Source organism: Dermochelys coriacea, chromosome 15, assembly GCF_009764565.3.
Source record: "Dermochelys coriacea isolate rDerCor1 chromosome 15, rDerCor1.pri.v4, whole genome shotgun sequence".
NCBI lineage: Eukaryota > Metazoa > Chordata > Testudines > Dermochelyidae > Dermochelys > Dermochelys coriacea.
In genome coordinates, this window is record NC_050082.1 from 10,367,128 (window position 1) to 10,384,172 (window position 17,045).

Genomic DNA, 17,045 nt, shown 5'->3' on the forward strand with positions numbered 1-17,045 from the left:
GGAGGACTAGCGGTACACTCCAGTTGTTCTAAAGTCCTGGGCAGGAACACTGAGGGAACCTTTGCAGGACATTATATCTACTTCTCAGTTTCCCCAACAGTCTGCAAAACACTTGCAATTTTAAAATCAGAGTAATTTCCTGTTGTTTTTTGCATCTTTATAACTCAAAACAGACAAATGACTCCAAACCAAATTCAGTCTTACATAAAAAAAAATTTAAAAAATCTGGAAATTTCTCCAGATAGGTGCATTGGCCAACCCACAGCCCAGTGAAGAGGACTGGTAACAGACACACTAACATATCCTTAACCATGGCTGCACTGGGGAGATTCATTATAATGCAGTAGTATTGGTTTGATCTCGCCTTCCTTGCTTTCAGGCATGCAGATCAGTCCAAGCCCCAACTCCTAAGGCAGGGAACATCCTGAGGCTACATGGCTCAGATAGCAGGTGTGAACTTGCTTCAAAAAAAGGAACTAGTCAAATCAGCAGAGGAAAGATTAACCCTTTGGGAGATGGCGAGAGTGATTATCTTACTGAGTTACAACAGGAAAAGTCAAAGAGACACAGAGGGGAAGGGAAGTGACCTGGGGTGAGTATCCCAAGAGATGCTCCCAGCTGTGTTGACATGGATATGCTTCTCTGACAGTACAAGACGATTTTTCTGTCCCATGGAAGAGAACACACACAGGAATACTGGGCAGCGCAAAAGCAACTCCCAGTGATCAGGATGATGTCACATTTCCCAAAGGAGAGTGGGTGGAGCAGTCACCAAGACAATTAGTGCTGACATGGAAACCAGACTGGGAGAAAACAAGAACGTCAGAGACAACTGCAGGAAAACTGCTTTGGTTTTAACTTTGGATCTATTAGGTTCTCATGGTAGAAATGTAAAGTACAGATACGGAACTATTCAGCATAGGAAGGACATACAGTAACAGTACTCTATCTTTCAGCAGATGATCACAAAGCCCCTTACAAATAGGGCAGACAGAGGCTAAAGGGATATTTTCTTGAGACTAAATGACTTCTGAGCACAAGTCTCATTGAAGCACTTTTGAAAATCCCACACTAAGTTACTTGCCCAAAATCACACAGAAGGAGATTTTCAAAGGCACAAGTGGCAGCTGGATGCAGTGGAAGTCAACGGGAGTTAGATGCCCTACTGCCATTTGTGTGCCTTTGAATAAGCTGGATACGACTCCCAGGCTGCCACCACCACCTGACATTCAGCAAATGCTTAGGACCTGACCAGGTTATGATTCAAACCAAACTAGCAACATCAAGGTTTAAACACAATTCTAGCACAAAAAGAGCAGGAGGACTTGTGGCACCTTAGAGACTAACAAATTTATTTGAGCATAAGCTTTTGTGAGCTACATGATGAAGTGAGCTGTAGCTCACGAAAGCTTATGCTCAAGTAAATTTGTTAGTCGCTAAGGTGCCACAAGTCCTCCTTTTCTTTTTGTGGATACAGACTAACACAGCTGCTACTCTGAAACAATTCTAGCACAGTTTCCCTGACCAATGTGGATAGAATTTTCCTTTTCTGAGAGCTATGCTGTACAGATTGTGCTATGGGTTTAGCACAGTGGTTTTCAGCTTGTGGTCTGTGGACACCTTGGGGTACGCAAACTATGTCTAAAATTTCCAAAAGGGTCCATATCTCCATTCAAAATTTTTTAGTGGTCCATAGATGAAAGAGGTTGAAAACCACTAGTTTAGCGTATAGCACAACTTGGGCAGGACTACCCTCTGCCCCAGAAACTACAGCATAGTTTTATAACAGTTTTAATGTGGTTCTCAAATAAAAAGAATCCCTATCCTTAAGTCTTGAAGTTATTAGTCAAAACTTTCATTGAGGGCAACTGAAGTTTTGTCTGAACAAGGATGGAGAAAACACTGAGTAAGGACATCAGAATTTGGCCCTCTTATTGCTAGAACTGTTTCCCCATGTGGAGTCACGGTCTCATTTAGATGTATATCGTTTTCTTGAGTTTTGAGCACTCACTACTAAAATGGGAGTGCCATATATGGAGAATGGGATAACATGATTTTGGCAATTAATTGATCTTTAACTATTCATGGTAAATAGGCCCAATGGTATGTGATGGGATGTTAGAGGGGGTGGGATCTGAGTTACTACAGAGAATTCTTTCTTGGGTATCTGGCTGGTGAATCTTGCCCACATGCTCAGGGTTCAGCTGATCGCCATATTTGGGGTCAGGAAGGAATTTTCCTCCAGGGCAGATTGGAAGAGGCCCTGAGGGTTTTTAGCCTTCCTCTGTAGCACGGGTCACTTGCTACAGGATTCTCTGCACCTTGAAGTCTTTAAACTATGATTTGAGAACTTCAGTAGCTCAGACATAGGTGAGAGGTTTATTGCAGGAGTGGGTGGGTGAGATTCTGTGGCCTGCGTTGTGCAGGAGGTCAGACTAGATGATCATAATGGTCCCTTCTGACCTTAATATCTATGAGTCTATGAGGACACACAAGCCCTTGAAGGTTCTTTTGTCCAAACCCCATTATGGTGTGAAAAGGAGCTGAGGGTAGAGAAGAAAAAAAAGCTCCCTACCTGAAAGAGGATCAATTTGAGACAAACAAGACTTGAAGCATCATTTCTGAAGAGGCACATCTCCAAAATGCAGAGGAAGAAGGTTCTCAGTCTTATCATTTTTCTTCCCCTGCTGAGATTCATTAGCTGTCTCTCTTCAGCCCTAGTGCATCTAAAAAAAAAAAAAAAAAAAGTCAGAATTATCCTAATCTATTTCCCACAGCTTCACTAGGAAAAGCACCAAAGTAGATGGTCCAGAGAAAGATGGAGTCACTCCCCAGCTCAGCCACAAGCTTCTGGGCAAGTCATTAAATCTATCCTGTATCTCAGTCCCCCCAATCTGTAAAATGGGGATAATATTCCTCCCAACCCCAAAGGATGTTGTGAGGATACAATCCATTGATGATTGTGAGGTGCTGAGACGCGTAGCTAAATACGCTGTCATTAATACAAGCACGGAGGTCGTTTCTTTGACCATTTATATCTCCTGTAAGAATTTATAAGGAAGTCACTTTCTTCAAAAAGAACAGGAGTACTTGTGGCACCTTAGACTAACAAATCTATTAGAGCATAAGCTTTCGTGAGCGACAGCTCACTTCATCAGATGCCATGTAGCTCACGAAAGCTTATGCTCTAATAAATGTGTTAGTCTCTAAGGTGCCACAAGTACTCCTTTTCTTTTTGCGAATACAGACTAACACGGCTGCTACTCTGAAACCTTTCAAAAAGAACTTCATTCTAAGTGGAGGTTTCACTGAGCTCTCATTTAACGCCCATTTACACCAAGAAGTTGACTTGTTGCTGAAACCCCTTTTCATCAGTGGTTCAATTTCCTAACATACAGAGGGTCTGAATGTTTTGGCTCATCTTATGGATTTAGACATAGCAACTCAAGTGTCCAATGAGCTCCTCCCCCCTCTCCCCCCATAATACTCTACCTGCCCTGAATCTTCATATTCTGGGTACAGCTAGGACTCTGTCATCTTTTGCTCACATACAGACATGGTATCCATAGGGACAACATGGACTGAGCAAATTTCTTGGGATTAAATGTCAAACTCCTCTTTGCCTAAGCTCTCATTTACACAAAATTCTAGACTACTTATTTTCACCACAAAGGTGTATTTTATTTGTTTCTGGTAGTGCCTGTAATGGGGTTCACTCACCACTGTGGCCCCCTTCTGGCTACATCTGGGAATTAGCTCTCGCTTAGTCAGGTACTTCCCCCCCCCCCACCTCTGGTTGCTCACCCATAGCCTCTCTCTCTGAACTCAGGATGCTCCCTCTTCATGACTTAGTCCTCCAGACAGGGCATTATAGTTCTCCCCTTCTAGAGTATCACAGGACAGACTGTATCTACAATCTCAGGCAGTCTTCTGATCTACCACCAAGTTTGTACCACTTTCCCAGTAGCTGATAAGGAAACCCACTACTCTGGTTTCCAGGGACCTCACACCCAACAACCACAGTCTGCTCAAACCCCAACCCTGTTGCTGTTTCCCTGGGCTCTCTCCTTTCTTCCCTATTTTCTGGTCCACTTCTGGGTTACCACTGGCGCTTCCTCCCCTCCCTGCTTCTTGCCAGAGTCTACAGTCTAAGGCAGGATCCCAGGACTTACTTTCCACTTAGACCTTGACTTCTTTACAGAGAGACTACAGCACTCCTCCCTACAGCCTTCTTCTTACCACCAGCTTCCTCTTTTTATAGGGCTAGCTCAGCCCCCCCCCATAAATACCCCCATAAATCTGGGCTTCATTACACATTAGGCCTCATCAGGCCCTGGCTCCCCTCCAGGTGCAGCCTATAAGACTCACTGGCCTATTTTACCTGTTTAAGCCTGGTGTGCATTAGATACCCCATCACAGAGCCCACAGTGTGGTTCGCACTTTCCAATTATAAAAGATACCAACCTGTTTCAGATAATTTACAGAAGCTGATCAAGTCAAGTATCTATCAGAGTTGTATTATACCAGGATCCTTGGAATCTAACTCACCGGAAGCCTAGATCTCACAGTGAATCAGAAAAACAGGAGGCAGACTGTTGCTGTTGCAGGACTTAGAAAGAAGACACACATTTTAGTTCAATTCTAGCCTATGCAGGGAATTTAACCAGAATAGCATCTGTGCTTTAAATTCGCACCCTATCATAATCCAAAATCACTTTCAAATGAAGACAAGCCCCCATCAGAGTAGAGAAGGTAAAGATGGGACCCACCCTCCCTGGTCCCTGAGAATAAGGTACTAAGTGCCAATCAGGCTTTCTGGGATCAGCTAGGTGGCTTCACTTGGGAAGAATTGCCAGGTTTCAGGGACAAAGAAACACCCCATCTTGGACGGGAAGGTAAATAGTCAGAGTATTTTATGAGAGAGGCTGGGGGAAAAAGAACAGTACAACTATTTGGGAGAGATCTGAAAAAGTTGATCAGGGCTGGGGGCGAATCTGGGGAGGGGAAGCTAAAAGATGTTCCCACCCTTCACATAAAATGCAGGCTCCTTCTATGTCCTGTGTCAGAGACCTAGCACATAAGAAACCCCAAATGTTTTGATTCACAGTTATCTCTGCAGGGGAGAAAGCAGATTTGATCATTTTCAGTAACAGCAAAAACAAACCTAAATGAAAGAGAGCTAAAGAGCGATCTCTGAAGCAGCAGCTGCTCTGTCCTGTCCATTTTCAGTCTCTACCTAAGCGGCAAAGAGTCCTGTGGCACCTTATAGACTAACAGACATATTGGAGCATAAGCTTTCATGGGTGAATACCCACTTCTTCAGATGCATGCCCAGACATCCTTGTTCAACTATGTTAATCTATCCACAACAAATTTTCCATTGTATAACTATTAACAAATACTTCCCTGATTTAGGCCTGATTCTATTCACAGTAAAGTCAATAGCAAAATGCTCATCAACTCAACTGGTAACAGGATTTGGCCCTTAATTATTATTTTTAGAAGATTGAAAAGGTATTTTTCCTTCTGAATGTTAGCAAGCCACATGGAACACAAACACATGCAATCACCTCCTAGGCCAACCCAGGCTACTCTAAATCTCATTGATCTTCTCTGTTTGAAATTACATAGGTAAAAGACATCCTGTGTGTTTCAGAGATGAGTTTGTGGATCGTGTATGTTAGGGAAGTTCTTTCCTGCCTATTTCAGAGACAATATGACCTTTGGAGACTTGCATCTCCAGGAGTGATCTTAACTCTTTTAGATGATGTTTAATCTCTTGTCTATGTCAAATGAGAACCTATCCCCCTTTGTTTCAGAATTTTGGTGCCATAGGAGCTTTAGAGGCAATACTGTCTCCTGCATGTTTCACTAAAGATCTCATCTCCTTCATATGTCTCCTGGCTGGTCTGGATCCCACATTCTGTCTATTCTATAATCAGACCTCCTCCCAGTGCTGTATGATCCATGAGCCTTTCAATACAATCAGTCACAATCTATGGGACCATTATATTCCCCTAATATCAACTATGTCTCACACACCCTCCCATGATATAATCCATACTACCTTCCCAAATGATCCACAGCCTAAGATTTTTTGCATTATGGTATATGTACAAATATATATCTTGGTTCTAAGTAAGTGTGCTTTCCCTAATAACAGTTCCTGTTAGCCACGTTCCAAATAGGATTGAATTCTATGTTTTGCAGATTTTTACCTGTCTTCTGGGTTAAACCCATACACCACATTCCACATGTTGTCACTTTACTGTGAATCAACAGCTAAGTCTGAACCTTTTGTCTTTATAGTAAAAAGCTACTAAAAACTGCTACATGTCTTTTCTTTCTCTCTCCCCTTGCCCCCGCATGTTCCAGTGTTCTATGATTTGCCAGCCTCCTTTATGTCTTAACAGTGCCAGGCAGGCAGTTTCACATGCACACAGATGAACTAGCTCCTCAACTCACAATAACTCAGCATGCTTCTGTGATTCCCAGAGACTGCATTCTTGTGTGCCCATGTCGGATGTCAAACTAGTGCCCTGGACTCACATCCCCACTGCCAAACCAGTCTTAACCTAACTTGCAGCTCTCCACAGGTCTTCAGAATGATCCCACCATCAGGTTTCTTCTCTTTAGGCTCATGTTACACATACTAAGGGAAACCTGGGTGGTGTTTCTAGGAAAGAAAGAACAGGCTTTCCCCTGAAGTAGTAGTGTGATTATGTGTCTTTTTTTTCTGCAACTTTACTGATTGTGGCTCTGATCCATCTCACACAGTTTAAGTATCTCGTAACAGATTCGAAGTGTGGACAGCCCTCCTGAGGTATTTAAAAGAAAATGGAGACAAAAGCCACTAAAAACAATCTTTCACACGTGATGAAGATTGAAAAATAAAACCTAAACTTAAGCCCATTTGCCTTTCCACTTGTTTTCTAATTTCCTTCCTAAAACTGCTACATGATTTCTCTGAGCACGTGTCTGTCACTCTCACTCTCCCTGGACCCAACTCTCTAGTGCCTTGCACCCGTATACTCATTGGCACCGTTGCAAAGGCTGTGTAAAATGCTACTATTCTGATCATGTATCACTTTATATCCACTTTTCAGAAGTGTAAATGATGACATAAGGCATCACATTGTGGAGAATCAGTCTCTTTGTCTTTGTTGCCCCCATTCTGAGTTGAATTCAGCAAAGATCAGGATGGGATGGCCAAAGTGGCTTTATGCCACCTTTGCAGACCCCTGGATTATGAAGGCAGCTGGGGACCATTCCAATCCTTGGTGTAAATTAGGCTATGTCTACAATGGCAATTGAACAACAAAACTTTTGCCTTTCAGAGGTGTTAAAAAAAAAACCAAAAACCACACCTCCTGAAAGACAAGTTTTGCTGTGACAAGCACCAGTGTTAACAGCGTGTTGTTGGCAGGAGTACTCTCCTGCTGACAACGCTAACACCACTCGTTGAGTGTGGAAGTTGTTTGTCATTAAAAGCTGTGTAGTGTAGACATAGCCTTAGAGTTGCCCATGAAATTCTCTTTTGGTTGCCTAACATGGCTCTATATAGGCCATTACAGCAGCCAGGAATAGCCAGAGCATAGTTCACTCTGACCTTGGCCTCCTCCCCTGACACATCCCTCCCTTCCCTGATACACTCCCTGACTATAGCTTTGGCAAGTCAGGAGCTGCAAGGGGAAAGGAGCAGTGCAGAGCTGTTTCCACAGCTGTACTCCAAGAGGGAAGCTCCATCATACCAGGGGATTCGTCAGTAGCTATTTCCATTCCCCACCAAGAGAGATGGCATACAGATCACACATAAGCTAGAACTGGGGTCTGTGTCACTTTTTAAAGTAAATTCTCCGGTTTGAAATCATTGTTGCCAAATTTTTTTGTGCCATCATAACCTGCCTGTATAACATCACATATCAAAAATGGTTCCACTGTGATCTATAAGAGAAACTGAAGGTGCAAGTAGTGGGAGATGAAAGTGAAAGTGCCTGTTTGAAACAACCTTGTCCTAAACAAGCAATTTGTGGGAGAGTAGAAAAAAATAACTGGCCGCAAACAGACACGTCTATCCTACTTAAATGTTTAACTAATAAAAATACTCTGCTTTTACACAGCACAGTTCATGCAAGAATCTTAAAGGACTTTAGAAAAAGTGAGTCAAATATAATTATCCCCATTTTATTGATGAGGAAATGGAACCACAGAGGTTCCTGACTTGCCCCAGCAAATTACTGATGGAGTCAAAATAAGTTAGGTGTGTTGATCCCAATTCCCTTGATTATGTACATTATTTTACATCTAGCCCTTCAATTTATTCACACTAGAATGCAGGTTACAGGAAAGGCAGTTCTGAAACAGAGTCAGATATGTTTCAGAGTAGCAGCCGTGTTAGTCTGTATCCGCAAAAAGAAAAGGAGTACTTCTGGCACCTTAGAGACTAACAAATTTATTTGAGCATAAGCTTCCAATGAAGTGAGCTGTAGCTCACGAAAGCTTATGCTCAAATAAATTTGTTAAAGAGTCAGATATGTGTGTTCTACAACAAAAAGACAAGAAAGAAAAGGAGTACTTGTGGCACCTTAGAGACTAACAAATTTATTTGAGCATAAGCTTTCGTGAGCTACAGCTCACTTCATCGGATGCATTCGGTGGAAAATACGGTGGGGAGATTTATATACACACACAGAGAACATGAAACAATGGGTTGTATGATAAAACCCATTGTTTCATGTTCTCTCTGTGTGTGTATAAATCTCCCCACCGTATTTTCCACCGAATGCATCCGATGAAGTGAGCTGTAGCTCACGAAAGCTTATGCTCAAATAAATTTGTTAGTCTCTAACGTGCCACAAGTACTCCTTTTCTTTTTTGCGAATACAGACTAACACGGCTGCTACTCTGAAACCTGTTATAAAGACAAGATGCTCCTTGTGGAATTCTAATGAAGAATGCCATGAAGCCAGATGTTTTCCATGTAGTTCTAACCCCCCCCATTTCCCTGGCTCTGCTTAGCTAGGGAGGATAACTCTCATTGCATATACATTCACAGTGCATGGAGTGGAGGGATATGACAACAAAAGCTGTGAAAGAATTCCATCAGGAAAGTCCTTTCAGTCCCCGTTTCCATCAGCTCATAAAAGGAACTGCCTGTGCCCACATGCTGGTCTCTGCTAAGGCTGCTCCAGCTCTTCATTTGCAAGAGAAATGATCCATTCATTTCCCTCTGACCTCTTCAAATGCTTCAGACTGCTGACCTCATCTGGGATGGCTCCCACGACTACTACTTGCTGGGACTGCTTCCTCAAACAGGTGCTCCCAGACAAAACAGCCCAACCCTTCCCATATACATTAGTTCCTGCAATTTCAAATCCGGTGTACTTGGGAGTCGGGCTTCCCTGGGGCCATTCCATTAATATTCTGAGTGGGGCTGATTTTCAGCCCCTGAACTGTTTATTTCTAATCTAGAAAGGTGGAGGCAACCTGAACGGGGGTGGGGGGGAGATGAGAGGAGGCAATTTGACTCTGTGGCAGATGAAGGAAAAGATATGTTGGGGGGGGGAGGGGGTTGTGCTGGGCAACACATCTAATCTCCGATGCAAATGATGTTTGCTGTTGCCTCCCAAATCTGTGCGTGGTTGAAGAAGAAAGTCTTGTGGTTCAGGGACAGGACCGGGGGGGCAGGAGATCTGGGTTCTATTCTTGGCTCCGCCACAGGTTCTCTACCTCACTTCCCTGTCAGTGAAAAGGAGAGGAGTGTCATGAGCCTTAGTTCGTTAATGCCGGTAACAAACTTTGAGAGGCTCTCAGAGAAGGTATTGCAGGAGGCAAAGTGTTACTAACTGAGGAGCTCTGTCTTTATGGAGACACCAGCAAAGGGATGTACAAGGTTTTGTTCTGTGACCTGATTTGCTCTGTTACCTTGAGATAGTCATGTAGCCTCTCAGTGCCTCAGTTCTAAATCTGCAAAATGGAGAGGTAGCAAAGTACCTCCACTGCATTCTGAGAATTACATTTAAGCTCACACCTCCTCTTTACCAGCATCTCCATCCAGGTACTTACAGTGACCTATCACCATAGGGCCTAGAAATCTCATAGTACTCAGTGGATTTTTACCCTCACAACACCTTTGTCAGGTAGGAAGTATTATCCCCATTTTACAGATGGGGAACTGAGGCACTGGGTCATTTAACTTACTTACCTAAGGTCTGTTGCTGAGCTAGGACTTTAACCCATGCCTCCTGAGGTCAAATCTGATGCTCTGTCTGCTGGCCCCCTGTCTATGTGTACAATAACACTCCTCTGCCTCACAGGGGAACCTGGCAGCTTCATATAAGTGAAGTGCTTTGGGCCCTCAAATGGAAGGCTATAGATGTGCATGGTAAATCCAGCAGGTATAAGTGAATGAGCTAACCTGACTTAAAACAAAACTAGTATTAAACAAACATATAAAACTAACTCAGCTGGCTTATCCTGTGGTCCCCGGGGAGCACCTGCTCTGTTTGTGAGAACGAGTATAACCTTTCCCCATGGGAAGAAACCCAGTGTGGAAGCTGATCTTGTTCGCTCCCAGTTGGCCATGTCATATATGCAGCATCTCAGCTGGAGGAGGAGGAAGGAGCCTCTGCAGAAACACTCTCCCAAAGTTCTGATAACAAGAGAAGCTTGGGTGTCTCAAACGCCTTTCCCTAGTAGAGAACACTCTTAGCTTGAGAAAGCCTCCTGTCTGCTTTCTCTCAGAGTAATTAAGAGTGAAATCCTCCTCTCGATGACCCCAGTGCTCCCAGCCTGGACTGATTTACACATGAAAGGAGCCCTCTGAGGGGCTTTCTCCCTTTCACATTCACAAAGAGGCAGGGCCTATAAATAAAACCTTTCTGAAAACAAGAGCTTTTTAAAATGTCTGTGTGTGTGTGGGAAAGAGAATGGATGTGTGTGTGTGACAGAGAGAGAATGTGTGTGCATGCATGAGAATGTATGTTAAGAAAAGTGAGAGCTTGTGTGAGAGGAGTGTATTCTTGGGTGTGCAGTGAGTGTACATGAGTGTGTGTGCAGGTGTGAAAGTATGGGAGTGTGTGTGTGTGAGAAAATGTAAAGGGGCTACATTCTGATCTTAGTTACACCAGTGTAAATCCAGAGTAAGTTGCATCCGATGAAGTGAGCTGTAGCTCACGAAAGCTTATGCTCAAATAAATTTGTTAGTCTCTAAGGTGCCACAAGTACTCCTTTTCTTTTTTCTGAATACAGACTAACACGGCTGCTACTCTGAAACAGGTGTAACTGAGATCAGAATCTGGCCCCACGTGTATTTCTGAGCATGTGAGAGACAGATAGAGGACCTGAATCACTCACTTGCAATGTAGTCATTTACACCTGCACAAAGTAGTTGAAATGGCAACATTTTACACTTGCATCAGACAGACTTAAATAGCTACATAAAGTGCAAGGCCATGGAGAATCAGACCCAGTGGTTTGTCTATGAGTGGTTTCAGAGTAGCAGCCGTGTTAGTCTGTATTCGCAAAAAGAAAAGGAGTACCCGTGGCACCTTAGAGACTAACAAATTTATTAGAGCATAAGCTTTCGTGAGCTACAGCTCACTTCATCGGATGCCGATGAAGTGAGCTGTAGCTCACGAAAGCTTATGCTCTAATAAATTTGTTAGTCTCTAAGGTGCCACAGGTACTCCTTTTCTTTTTGTCTGAGTGTAAGTGTACATCTGAGAGAGTGACAGTGAATATGTGTGTGGTTTCAAAAAAGCACAATCTCCTCCTGAGATCCAGGAGTGAGCAAATGGTGCTGGGCTTTACTGATTTGTCCTCATTTGAAGGCCATTTTTACAGTTTGTTGATTAAAAAAAAGTTCACAAAACAAACAGTGCAGCTGTTGCCACTTCTAGAAGGGAAAATGAGCATCAGAAAGTCAGGCAGAAAAGAGTGTCCATGGATGTCTTGATGTGGACTCTTCATGTGAAAATGCACAATTTGAATCTCCACCCTCCGTCCCCAATACCTCCGCTCACTGATATGTCTCCATGTCTTGGATATTTTTCTTCAAATAAAGCCTGAGAAGGACCCAACACAGTTTCCAGGAAACTGGCAGCTAGTGTGACCCTGTCTTAATACAAAACAGGTGACACAGAGCCCTGAGCCAAGCCAGGGCAGAGCAGATTGTAGGATTTCATAAAGCAGGTACTGGACTCTGCCATTGTCCCTGATAAGGGAGGGCTTTAAGGAGCTGGCTTCAGTGTGATAGTTTGAGAAGTATAGAACTGTTTTACTCCATTGCTCCTGATCAGCTTAACCATTTGCTTACTGAGTCTGTCTATGCAGTGGTATATAAATGCCAGCAGCCGTCTACACTAGCACTCCCACAGCTGTTAACGTGATAGGAGTTGCACCACTGTTAATGAATGGTGGGAGATTTTCAAGTAAAGTTCAGTATAGACAGGGTGAGAGAGGGGAGACTGGGGAGGGGACACTGAAGTGTACAGATTTAACAACTTTTACATATGCCTCTTAGACTCCCCCAGATTCTCATGCAAGAACAAGCAGCAAGCAGAGAAACACATAGGGCAGTTACACGTGGGAATGAGAACATACCCTCCCATGCATGCACAATGCATGAAATGTTTCTTCAGCCCGTGAAAAACAACAGCCCTCTTCTTAGCTACTGACACTGGGCAGGAGTGTGTGTTGTGTGACCAGAGATGCACAGCTCCCCCTCCTCCAGAGTTTGCAGCTAAACTCCTCCCCCAGTTCCCTGGGTCTTCAAATGAAAATTTGCATAGTACTTCCAGATCATTCCTGAGAGAAGGGACAATGGCTTTCTGCTTTCCCCATTTTCCCCTCCTGCCTTAACATACAAAGCTGACAATGCTCTGGTAATGAGACAAAGAATCTGGGGATGACTGAATATTTATTTCTGATAAGTCATTTTTCTGAGCTGTCGGGAGATGAAGTGCTCCCTGAAACTCTGTGCCTAAACGTCAAACTTCACTGTAGTATGGTCTCTGCACTGGTCAGGTCAGTACCCCTTCCCATAGCTGATTTTGGACATGTTGCTTTTCTGGGAAGTCTGGTAATTTCTCTCCAAACTTGAAAATGCGCAAAACTGAGATTGCCACTTTGAAAATCCCACAGTGCCATTTGTGTGTGGCCTTGGAGTTCCAAAATCCCCAATGAAAGCACAGCTTGCCACCATGTGGAACACGGACGTACTACACCCTGATACTACTCTTTGTACTTTTATAGTGCCTTCCATCTGTTCCTCAGATATTCTTGTTAACTGCTGGAAATAGCCTACCTTGCTTGTCACCATGAAAGGTTTTCCTCCTCCCCCCCCACCGCTGCTGGTGATGGCTTATCTTAAGTGATCACTCTCCTTACAGTTTTCAGAGTAGCAGCCGTGTTAGTCTGTATTCTCAAAAAGAAAAGGAGTACTTGTGGCACCTTAGAGACTAACAAATTTATTAGAGCATAAGCTTTCGTGAGCTACAGCTCACTTCATCGGATGCATCCGATGAAGTGAGCTGTAGCTCACGAAAGCTTATGCTCTAATAAATTTTTAGTCTCTAAGGTGCCACAAGTACTCCTTTTCTTTTTGCGAATACAGACTAACACGGCTGCTACTCTGAAATCTGAGGATTGTCAGTGTTTTTGGAACATTAATTTATTCTCACAGTACACCAGTGAAATATGGATGCATCATTCTCCTCACTTATAGGTAGGGAAAATAAGACACAGAAAGATCAAAGCCAACATTGTCAAAGGTGATCTTTGATTCGGAGTTACTCAATGTTGGGATGACAAATTAAAGATACTTGAAACCAGATTATCGAAAGAGCTCATGGGCATATTTTCCAGTACTCAGTATCCACAACGGGGACTAAATTTTCAAGCATGCTCAGCACCCAGAACCTCCCATGGTGACACTTATGGTCAGATTTTTAAGAGCTCAGCACCCAACATGCAACTGAATTGTTTGGCTTTTTTGAAACACTAGCCCAATTTATGAGTAACGAGCCCTTCTGAAAAGGTTGGCCTTAAGGATGGACTTCCAGAGGTGATGAGAAGCTCCCAGTAGCTTCCAAATCAGAACCAAGATTTCATTTTGGATGCCCAAAAATGGAAGCACCCAAAAGCAGGCCACTTTTGAGAATACTGGCCTAAGTGTCTTCTGCAAGGTCATGCAGCATGCTAGGGAATCCAAATGGCAGTTCACATGCCACATTTCTCTAAGATAGAAGAGTCTAGTGAGTCAGTGGCAGAACTGGAACCCCTTGTCCATTCATTCTCTGCCCTGTGCCTTTGAGGAAGTCATGCAATATGAGGCAGAGTCATGATGATGCTAATAATAATACCTAACACAACTATAGCACCGTTTATCCAACCATAATGCTCAAAATGCTTTTCCAAATTCAGAAATCTAGGTCCAGATATGCTAAATAACAGAAGAATGGCCAGCCAGACCAATGGTCCATCTAGCCCAGCATTCTGTCTTCCAACAGTGGCTAGCGCCAAATGCTTCAGAGAGAATTAACAGAACAAGGCAATTACGGAGCAATCCATCCCCTGCCATTCAGCGGTTTAGGGACACTCAGAGCATGGGGTTGTGTCCCTGGCCATCTTGGCTAATGGCCATTGATAAACCTATCTTCCATGAACTTATCTAGTTCTTTTTTAAATCCAATTACAGTTTTGACCTTCACAATATTCACTGGCAACAATTTCCACAGATTGACTGTGTGTTGTGTGAAGAAGTACTTCCTTATGTTAGTTTTAAACCTGCTGCCTATTAATTTCATTGAATGACTCCTGGTTCTTTTGTTATGTGAAGGGGGTAAATAATGCTTCCTTATTCACTTTTTCCCCACCATTCATTATTTTATAGACTCACTTAGTTGTCTCTCTTTCCTAAGCTTTCTCTTACAAGGGGTTTTACATTGATAGGTTTCAGTGACTTCAGAGAAGAGCCACAAGAATGATTAAAGAATCAGAGAACATTCCTTATTGTGATAGCCTCAAGAATTCAATTTAGCTTAACAAGGAGATGGTTACTTGGGAATACTCACCATCAGTTCTGCCTAGTGGTCAGACAGGGGTATGGCAAGTTGTCTTCCAGCCATTCCCCTTTCTCACTGAATGCATCCCATGAAGTGAGCTGTAGCTCACGAAACCTTATGCTCAAATAAATTTGTTAGTCTCTAAGGTGCCACAAGTACTCCTTTTCTTTTTGTGAATACAGACAAACACGGCTGCTACTCTGAAACCTTTCTCACTGTAACTCCACTCTGTGGTAGGTTGTCATTTTAGTGACTCCATCCTCTGGCCAGGTCACACATTCAGGTCCACCCTTCAGGATACACATTCATAGATTCATAGATACTAAGGTCAGAAGGGACCATTCTGATCATCTAGTCCGACCTCCTGCACAGTGCAGGCCACAGAATCTCACCCACCCACTCCTACAAAAAACTTCACCTATGTCTGAGCTATTGAAGTCCTTAAATCATGGTTCAAAGACTTCAAGGAGCAGAGAAGCCTCCCTCAAGTCATCCATGCCCCATGCTACAGAGGAAGGCGAAAAACCTCCAGGGCCTCTCCAATCTGCCCTGGAGGAAAATTCCTGCCCGACCCCAAATATGGCGATCAGCTAAACCCTGAGCATATAGGCAAGATTCACCAGCCAGATACCCAGGAAAGAATTTTCTATAGTAACTCAGATCCCATCCATCTAATATCCCATCTCAGGGGATTAGTCTTATTTACCCTGAATATTTAAAGATCAATTACTTACCAAAATCCCATTATCCCATCATACTATCTCTTCCATAAACTTATCGAGTAGAATCTTAAAGAGTTCAATAATGTGGAAGTCCTCAGAAGTCAGCAAGGGATTCAGGGCTTTCCCCTTTATTCGGGATCTTCGGGCCTGGACCCTTGCACCTTCAGGGTATTCCCCAACTTGGTTCCCTGTCAAGGTATAGACTTCTGTCATTGTCCCCTCTTTAGAGGCTGATAGGAGAGTCTAGGTCCACCCTCTCCACAAGGCTCTGATCCAGGGCCCAATGATAGGCAGCTAAGGCCTGCATAGGGTGCTATGCAGCTGCCTCCCGGGAGCATGTCCTATCAGTGCCCCTCTTCCCACTGGGTAAAATAAAGAACTGAACACAAAAATAATGTTTCTGACCTTCAAAAGTCACTAGTTCCTCCTTTGCAGCCACAGGTTTGTTTAAGTCAGCACTACCAGACCTCAAACAACAAGAGCTCCTATGGTGCTCCTTCCCAGGAGTACAGGTCATCTCACCTCCCCTCTCTGCCTTCCGGCAAGCTACTCTGCTTCCCCTTTTAAGCTCTTCCCCTACCTTGCACAGGCTTTAGAGTTATGGTGGGGAGGGGCTGCCTGGGCCCAGAGCAGATCCATAACCCTCCTTCTACAGTGTGGGATTTGTATACCCCACTACATTTGATCACAGTCTGTAAGTACCTACATGGGGAACAAAATATTTGATAATGGGCTCTTCAGTCTAGTAGACAAAGCTATACCAAGATTCAAGAGCTGGAAGTTGAAATTAGACCAATTCAGACAAGAAATAAGGTGTACATTCTTAACAGTGAAGGCTATTAACCACTGGAACAATGTACCAGGAGTCATGGTGGATTCTCCATTCCTGGCCATTTTTAAATCAAGATTGGATTTTTTTAAAGATACACTCTAGTTCAAAAGGAATTATTTAGGGGAAGTTTTATGCAGGAGATCAGACTAGACGATCACACTGGTCTCTTCTGGCCTTGGAATCTATGAATCAGTGAAGTCTCTTTATTTACCGCACCGACTGTAAGTGAGAAGGCAATCAGACCTTTAAGTCTCCCAACATCCCAAACAAATATGGATAAGAACTATCATCTTCATTTATACAGAAAGGGTGCTGATTCACCTCTACAGTACTTCAATTTTAAATCAGTGTAATACACAGATTTCAATGGAGTCAAACCAGCACAATGCGGAGGAACATATGGGTAGTGAATCAGATTCAGGATAG

General features: G+C 43.4%; 1 protein-coding gene across 4 annotated transcripts in view; it reads right to left on the bottom strand.

Annotated features, from left to right (window-relative positions):
* MSI1 (musashi RNA binding protein 1) overlaps positions 1–4,252 on the bottom strand; it is an 88,395-nt gene extending 84,143 nt beyond the window's left edge. For 2 of the 4 annotated variants that reach the window (XM_043497996.1, XM_043497995.1), the window contains exons 1-2: positions 4,173–4,252; positions 2,576–2,726 (exon numbers count right to left, since the gene is read on the bottom strand). In XM_043497996.1, coding sequence (XP_043353931.1) covers positions 2,576–2,698 — 123 coding nt within the window. In that variant the 5' untranslated portion in view covers positions 2,699–2,726; positions 4,173–4,252. The remainder of the gene's footprint in view (positions 1–2,575; positions 2,727–4,172) is intronic. The other 2 variants (XM_038373927.1, XM_038373926.2) reach the window with 1 other exon arrangement.
* Between the last annotated feature and the right edge of the window lie 12,793 nt (positions 4,253–17,045).